The following is an 8,297-nucleotide window of genomic DNA, read 5'->3' as shown; positions in this document are numbered from 1 at the left end:
CACTATATGTATAAAGTTAAACTGATTGTGTTTTCATGAATTATATTGATTTAATTTGTTTACTTTTGACTTCAACTGAACTGAATTAAGCTGAACTGAACTGAGCTGAGCTGAACTGAACTGAATATTTTATAAGAGAATGAAATTAGGAGCTGAACTGAAATAAACTGAATTGAGCTGAACTGAACTGAATTTTAACGTAAGAGAACAAACCCTTAGTATGGTGTATTTTATTTATTTTAAAAAAATCTCTAAGATGTTTACGTTAACTAAATTGAACATAAATCTTTTCCTTTTTCACTTTTTCTTTGGTAGTTATAATAGGGGTATTATGTAATCTTTACCATGGCTTATTGTTAATGACAAAAACATCTTTATCTTTTGGGAATACCCATATACAACATAATGACACAGAAGTAGATCAAATTAAGACAAAAGCTATCAGAAATCTTCTATTTTGGAGCTACATTCAAATAAATCTATAAAGATAGGACAAACAAATCTAATAGTCATGAAAGTTTAGAACAGAAAATTTTAGTACTTGAGCAAATTGTCGGAGTACACTATAAAACTTGATTCACACAAAGACTAATTGTAATAGTATCTTAAATAGTGTTCATAAGCAAACTTTGTACTGTACTATTTTACAAGCATTTTTTTTTTAACAGTGAATTTAGTGACCAATGACCCTGCTGTTCAAACATTCAAGGGAGAAATTGCAATAAACCAACCCTAGTATTCCGTATAAGAGTACGTTATCTACCAACAAAAACCCAATAAACTTTTTAGGGAAGTAAATGTCCAATTATCCACTCAAACCGATAGAAGTGACAAATTCATATATGCCCTATAAATAATCCAATACAAATTCCGATTTGTATCGACATATATCAAACTCGATCCATTTACCTGAATTGACACGTCTACTCAAACTCGTAAAAAACATCCGAAACACCATTATTATTATACAAAACTAAAAACCCTTAGAACTACACATAAAAACATCATGAAAGCGAATACGAGTAACCAATTAGCCGGACAATCAACATTCGGTAGGAAATCGGGCGTTAATAGTTACTTCACTTACTTGTATTACTTATAGAAAACGGGCCTGATCTAAAGAGTCCGCTAATCAGTGATCTTCTGATTTCAATCTCCTACCAAAAAAGGAAATCCCTAAAACTGGAAATCAAAGTGAGCTCAGAAATATGGCGATTTCCAAATGGATCATATTTCCTGCTCTACTATGGCTTCTCGCTCTCTTCGGATTCTTACTTCTTATTCTGGTATTTCTTCATTATCTTTTTTTGTGTGTTTAATTTCATTCTAAACTAGTATATAATCTCATGTTTTTTCACCTTCAATCTCTCAATTTATCAGTGTTTTTTTCTTGATTTAATCTCAGAATTTGCATCTTGTCAAATCCAATTTCTGTTTGATTCAAAAAAATATACAAAAGATTGTAAATTTGTCAACTTATGGTAATCATTTAAGTGATCCCGGGTCACCTCAATTGCAAAAAACTAGCGATCCGCTCGTTAAAAGTGAGGTTTTAGGGACTAATGATGAGGTGAGCTTATAGTTTGTGTTTGATTTGGTATTACCCATTTGGGTTTTTTTTTTTTTTTTTTTGGCAATTTTACATGTTATATAGTCAATTGGTGTTTATTTGATTGGAAAGTATGTGTTTTAGGGGAAGGTGTCGGATGGAGGATTGAAAGAAGTGACTCACCGGGTTTTCTTTGATGTCGAAATCGATGGGAAGTTTTTAACATATACATTTGAGAAATGTTTGAATTCTTGATGAGGTTTTGAGGTGTTTTATGAGAAATGTAGCTGCTGGTTTAAGAAAAATAACAAAGGAAAAGAGAAAAGAGGTTCAAATTGTTATTGCATTAGAAATTTAGAATGGTTACTCGTGATCATAATAGCTTAGTGAAAGATTTTGTTTGAAAGGTGTGGATTTTGTCTGCAAGTATTCGCTGGACGTGTTGGTTTTTGCTTAAAAACTAGCAATCTGGCATATAATGTTATTCTGTTGCAAAATAATTCACAGTTCTGACAGTTCATAGCATAGTTCCTGTCATGGCCTGCATTTTTATTATCACTTACTTTTGCGTGGTATGGTCGGCTTGAGGTATCTGTTACCTGTATGCATAATTTGCATGACGAACATTTTTCTTATTTCCATGTGGATACATGCATTAGTATTGACAAAGGGCAAGCTGTAGCTATCTTACTTGACAACTCTAGCTCAAAACCGAGAGTTTTGTTGTTTGGGAAGACATGTGAAGGCAGATGTATCATTTTAGGAATAATGACACCTTTTCTAAGAAAACTCCTATCATTGCTGAAATAGCTAAAATGGCCACAGGCCCACATTTGATGGTTAGAATGGGATTGGTGTAAAATTTGGCTTATTCAATTATCTTGCTAGCCTTTTCTCTACTTGTTTGTACTCTTTGTAGCAAATTTACAGGTGTAAATGCGTATATAGATTAAAGTCTTATGAAAAAGGCCTCCTCCCTATTAAGCCTGCATATATCTAACACCCGTATCCTCTGAAAAATTTATCGGCAGTATATCACACAGTTAATTAGTTATATGACAGGGACCTCTTCTCTGCAATGAGCCTCGATAAGGCTTTAATGCTCAATAAACCACACCTTCAAAATATCTGCATAATATAGGAACATCTGCATTAGATGGCAGATTTAGTTATGATTTAAACATGTGTAATGTGGGATTTAACCTAGCTGGAAGCATTACTGACTATTGAGTTTGAATTATTCAATCTAGACTTGGTACTTTCCTCCATTTTAACCAAGTATGGATGTTCTTCTTTTCACATACTTCTCAATGGGGATGAGTCATTGGTAGAGATAGGGGGGAGATGTAGGAGAAATAAAAGTTAAAGTCTTTCCAACATAACTTCAGTACTGTAAGCTATGGAGCAGATAAATTGAACTCATCTTCCTTTCCCTAAGTTAATATATGTTCTTCGTATCCAATTGAAGGATTAGTGTCTTCATACATTTTTAAGCAAAATAACGTTGCTTTGATATTTTCCGGCATAGAGACATAAGAGTTTATATCAGTTACTGTCTAAATGTCTATCATATATAGATCAAGGTGGCTCATTAATGAATTCCATTCAATACACATTTAGATTTCATAAGAGCAGTCCCAACTGTTTTGTATTCTGGAACTATGTGATTAAAATTTCCATTATGTGAAGGGAATCTGATTATTATTTGTTTATTTTTCAGGACGAATTGTTATGGGCCTCTTTGGAAAAACAGTCCCCAGAACTGTAGGTACAGTTCTCAGTTTACTTAAATGCTCCATGTTAACTGCACTGGAAAATCACTCAGTGTTATTTTTTTTAATCTTTTTAACTGATGGGAAAATCTATCTTTTTTGCAGAGAATTTTCGAGCACTATGCACGGGTAGCCATGTAACTTTTGCTCCCTTTCTTTTAGTTTTTGCCTCTATTCATGGATCCAATTGGTGCAATTAGTATCTACAAATTTCCAGCTATATCTAATTTCCTTACTTCTTTCTAAGAGAGTGATCTTCAAAAATATTAAGAATTCGAGGCTAGTGCTCTTCTTTTTGCATGTTCTAGCCAGATGATGAACGCATCTTGCACATGGGTTTCTTGTGATTTACCTGTCCGGCCATCCGAGCATGTGATTTACTCTTTAATTAAAAACATACAATTCTGCCGTCAAATAGTTGCTTTATAAATTGTTAGGTGATCTGAGTGAATGTTGTTTTAGAAGCATATTTGTTATGACTTTACAAGTAATGAGAGTAATTGGCCGTATATTGTCATGAAATCCACATGCCATTGCCACCTTTGCAGCTTCTGAAGCTAATTCCCATATGCTACCTGGACAAGTGTGTTTCAGTTTTATTTCTTGCCTACACTCATCTTACTATTTAAGAATAATGGAGGATCAACCATTTTTGACAACATTTCCATGAAAGTTTGCATTTCTTGCTGGTATAAATGATAGTATGAGCTACACTTTACATTCTTGACAATGGATTATATAAAACCAACTAGAGTTGACTAGCTGAGGTGACTTACTGAACTGGATCGGAATAGCTTTGTCTTAACATTGAATTTTTATGACTTAAATAGATCGCTAATTATTGCAGGAGAAAAAGGAGTTGGAAACAATGGGAAACCTCTGCACTTTAAAGGAAGCAAGTTTCACCGGATCATTCCAAGTTTTATGATTCAGGGTGGTGATTTCACTGTTGGTGATGGCCGCGGTGGAGAGTCTATATATGGTGAGAGATTTGCAGATGAGAACTTCAAACTGAAACACACTAATCCAGGTAGCATAAATTACCACACATATTCATTATACTGGAGCTGTTTTTTTTTTTTTTTTTTTTTTTTTTGAGGGGCAACATGTTTATTTGTTTATCTTAATTTATTATATTTTTGCATTATGAGAATGCACCAGAGAAGCTGGGTCAAAGTTTCCTTGGGCTAGCCTTGTACCTTTTCTTTTGTGCAAAACTTAGCCTTGGTATGATTAATTTGTTCAAGAGTTATCTTTCTGAGGAAGTGGGTATGCTATGGGCACATGCCTTGACAAACTAGCTCCACTGCTACTAAACCGTAATGCTTCTAATAATGATTATAGTATTATATTGCAAGAATATGATCTGCAATTGTTTGCATAGCACTTAACTTCTCGTATTTGAATAAATCTTTTTGCTGCTTACTTTGGCCAGGAATTCTTTCAATGGCAAATGCTGGACCTGATACCAATGGATCACAGTTCTTTATTACAACTGTTAAAACAAACTGGTAAGTTGCTAAGTTTTGGATTCTGTTATATGTTTCTTGTTTATAAAACGGTGAGAGAGGGGGAGAGGGTGGAGGGCAGTTGGAATTGAGGCTCTCATGGCCCTTTCTTTCAGAATTTCTTGTTTCTTTTCATTAAAAAAAAAGAAAGAAAGAATATCTTGTTTCTTCTTATCAAAATCCAGGAACTTAGCTTGGTAACCATCCATAAAACTTGGCAGAATTATGCATATCTAACTATTATTGCATATCCTTGGCCGTTCAATATTTTTTGTGGATTCCACAACCCAGGTTCTGCCAAGTGGTCATCTAATTCACATTTTGTTAATTTTGCTATTAATTTAGTTCAGTTAAGATTATGAGTAGTATTAACGGGAAAACATTATATTTACACAATGCTTTGGTACTTAAACTCATTATGATATAAGAGTGGAAAATAATTTACAACAAACGTTAACGTCTAGGAGCAGGATTTTGATGCCAAGTCCAAATCACCAAAAACCCAACCAAAATAGACTTTTTCCCTGGCACAGTTACACCTGTCACATTGCGCTAAATTTGTCCCAAGCTGCGTGTCCATATGATTCTCTTTTAGCTTTAGATGAGGTTGTGTTGGTTTGTGGTCATTGTCGAGCTTTTGGAGGGGAGATATTAGATAAGTGGGACTCAATTCTAATAAACCTTGATGAATGCTTCAACTAAGGTTGTAATAATTTTTCCATTTGTGGTTGCACTTTATAGGTTGGACGGGCGGCACGTTGTGTTTGGTGAAGTGTTGTCAGGAATGGATATCGTTCATAAGATTGAGGCGCGTGGTACACAAAATGAGATACCAAGAGGCAAAGTTGTCATATCAAATTCCGGTGAAATAAAATCATCGTCGTCTTGAGTACAGAAGGCGTTGCACATCTTCACTCAGTAGCCCTTGGAAGCTGGCACCAGTGAGATACAGCAGACTTTTGATATTTCTTGGACAAACATATACTAGCATCTTGTACGATGTTGACATAATTGTAATCCCAGCATAATATGCCACTATGCCACTTACTATCAATATCTTCTTTTTGCTGAATTGCAACATCCTGCACTTTCAATGCATTCTTCTATATTCTGAAAGCTATGCGGGAGATCATGTAATTGCATAAATACATAATTATTGTACTCCGAGTCTTATAAATCTAGCATATATTCATGACGCGTCAATCAAGATGTTGGGGCCTTAGGGGTTGCTAGTCTAAGTAATTGTTTAAATGATTAGTTTAGGTGTTTGGCCAATTAGCCTAAGACACCTCGACGGCTCGACCATTGAGTGGTTGTTACGAGGTGACACCAACCTGACCGCTAACGTTGCTAGAGGCTGACAGAACCTCTAGAAAGAATAGCTTCCTTGCACTACTAGAGTGCTAGTTGCCTATGGCCTATGGGAATTAGTTGCACTGGGCCATGACAGTTTCATGTACTAGATTCGAGTCGTTCAACTTGAAATGGGGAACATAACATGGTATTTTTCTTTTCACCTATCATATCATATGAATATATGATTCATATCAATAGGTCAAATAAAAATGTACTAGTTCATTCATAGTTGAAATATCACACAATTTGCAGCATTTATGCAAGTTATTCAATGCCATTTTCTCCTAGCTTAGACTCCTTATCCAGTTATCCGTATTCTTCAAATAATTAAATGTGCTCATGCAAGAGAATTAGATGCCAGGGTATCATGCTGCACTTTTACTCCCACCTATGTCCTTTTCAAAGATGCTTATTGCTTTTACCAAATCTTTTCACCTGTGTTTGATCAAGATTCATATAAAAATCAGTGATCTCTTGAAAATTCGTCAACTAGATTCCTATATTACGACATTGAATACAATCAACGCGCTCCCTCTTACACACGCGCCAAAAAATATCTCACATCGGATGTGGTGTGTAAGATATTTTGAAAATATCTCACTAAACTTGAACAGTTGAACATATCCCATAAACGAGTTTGAGTTGAAATTTCTACATCTAACTCGTTTAAAAATAATAATTTCGGTTGGATTAAGGGATTTGCATCCTATTTGTGATCAACAAAGACTTTAACTTGACTTGATACGATATATTTGTTATTTCTAACTACATAATAGATGGACTACAAATCTATAATCATCCATAAATCAAGACTTGTTGACTAGATAATAGCCTACAAGAGTACAAGATTATCATTATAAGTTTCTAACAAATACAAGAAAGAGAATTGATCACTTACCAGAATTGTAGCCTAAAAGAGCCTCCTAAAGCAATTAAAGAAAAATAGAAAACAAAATCATGTTGTGTTAACTATCAAGTGACTTGTTCAACTAGAATCCAAGATGAAAAGTTGGCTCATTAAAGAGAACAAACAAAAGATCATGCGTAAAGTGCTCCATTTTACATTTTCACTAGCATCAATTGGGAACAAATCAATACACTGGCAAATTCTAGCAGATTAGATTTAAATGTAAATGCCCTGGACTTTGTAGATGGGATGATCAATGAGTGACTATTAGGGCCTGTTCCGATTGACTGAACTGAACTGATTAATTAGTGATTTCTAGCTACGGATTAGTGATCTTTGAGTATTTATTACTATACATATGTGTATATACAAATGTACATATTATTATTATTATTATTATTATTATTATTATTATTAATTTTGATTATAATTTTGATTATTATTATTATTATTATTATTATTTATTGATGATTATTATTATTATTTATTGATTATTATTTCAATTATTATTGTTATTATTATTATTATTATTATTATTATTTATTGATTATTATTATTATTATTATTATTTATTACTTATTGATTATTATTATTATTATTATTGTTAATAATATTATTATTATTATTATTATTACTATTATTATTATTGTTGTTGTTGTTGTTGTCGTTGTAATAAGAGCTTAAAAGAATGAAATTTGGCTTTATATCATTAGCAATATCATTAGACGTAAATTAAGAGCTGAACTAAACTGAACTGAATTTCAACGGAAGAGAACATGCCCTTAGTCTTTGCATGAATATGGATAAATACAAATACGCGTATAAACCTCATCTAAATCTTTTAAGATCAATTACATTATACTAAAAGCGAAACTTAGAGGGACACTTGGCAACATAATGTAAAAAAATTTCCCTCCAAAATTACTTACTAAAAAAAAACTATTTTTACATTAAAATAAGGTTTGTATCTAAATTATAATTTATACTTTGTACAAAATCTAAAATAAACTTCCTTAACTATCAAATTGCCTATTATAACTAAGCTATTACATCATATTTAATTACTTTCTTTTTTACAGTATATATTTATTTTATACATTTTTTTTGGTAGAATTTAGTGTAATATAAGTATTTATTAACCGTGCATTGCACTGGATTTTAAGCTAGTTGTTAATAAAGAGGAAATACATTATTTTAGGAGTTCA

At 32.9% G+C, this 8,297-nt stretch overlaps 1 protein-coding gene across 3 annotated transcripts; it reads left to right on the top strand.

Moving 5' to 3' along the window:
• The first annotated feature begins 1,014 nt into the window (after positions 1 to 1,014).
• LOC110733440 (peptidyl-prolyl cis-trans isomerase CYP20-1-like) lies at positions 1,015 to 5,988 on the top strand. Of its 3 annotated transcripts, XM_021913492.1 has the most exons (7): positions 1,017 to 1,286; positions 1,406 to 1,570; positions 1,694 to 3,317; positions 3,427 to 3,450; positions 4,169 to 4,351; positions 4,757 to 4,832; positions 5,571 to 5,988. In XM_021913492.1, exons 3-7 carry the CDS (start codon positions 3,281 to 3,283, stop codon positions 5,716 to 5,718), a joined length of 468 nt encoding a protein of 155 aa, XP_021769184.1. In that variant the 5' UTR covers positions 1,017 to 1,286; positions 1,406 to 1,570; positions 1,694 to 3,280; the 3' UTR covers positions 5,719 to 5,988. The 3 variants fall into 3 exon arrangements, with proteins under 3 accessions (XP_021769183.1, XP_021769184.1, XP_021769185.1); XM_021913491.1 differs by lacking the exon at positions 1,406 to 1,570 and having other exon boundaries at positions 1,015 to 1,286; positions 3,270 to 3,317; XM_021913493.1 differs by lacking the exon at positions 1,406 to 1,570.
• The last annotated feature ends 2,309 nt before the right edge of the window (positions 5,989 to 8,297 follow it).

This window comes from Chenopodium quinoa, unplaced genomic scaffold, assembly GCF_001683475.1.
Source record: "Chenopodium quinoa cultivar QQ74 unplaced genomic scaffold, ASM168347v1, whole genome shotgun sequence".
Taxonomy (NCBI): domain Eukaryota; kingdom Viridiplantae; phylum Streptophyta; class Magnoliopsida; order Caryophyllales; family Amaranthaceae; genus Chenopodium; species Chenopodium quinoa.
The sequence above is the reverse complement of the archived record's forward strand: the minus strand, read 5'-3'. Positions and strand labels throughout refer to the sequence as shown.

What these genes read in the sequence shown, in the direction of transcription:
- LOC110733440 (XM_021913491.1), top strand. Translation starts at nt 1,223, where the DNA reads ATGGATCATATTTCCTGCTCTACTATGGCTTCTCGCTCTCTTCGGATT. An exon ending in GATTCTTACTTCTTATTCTG is followed by an intron (nt 1,287 to 3,269) that starts GTATTTCTTCAT and finishes TTTATTTTTCAG; the next exon opens with GACGAATTGTTATGGGCCTC. An exon ending in AACAGTCCCCAGAACTGTAG is followed by an intron (nt 3,318 to 3,426) that starts GTACAGTTCTCA and finishes TCTTTTTTGCAG; the next exon opens with AGAATTTTCGAGCACTATGC.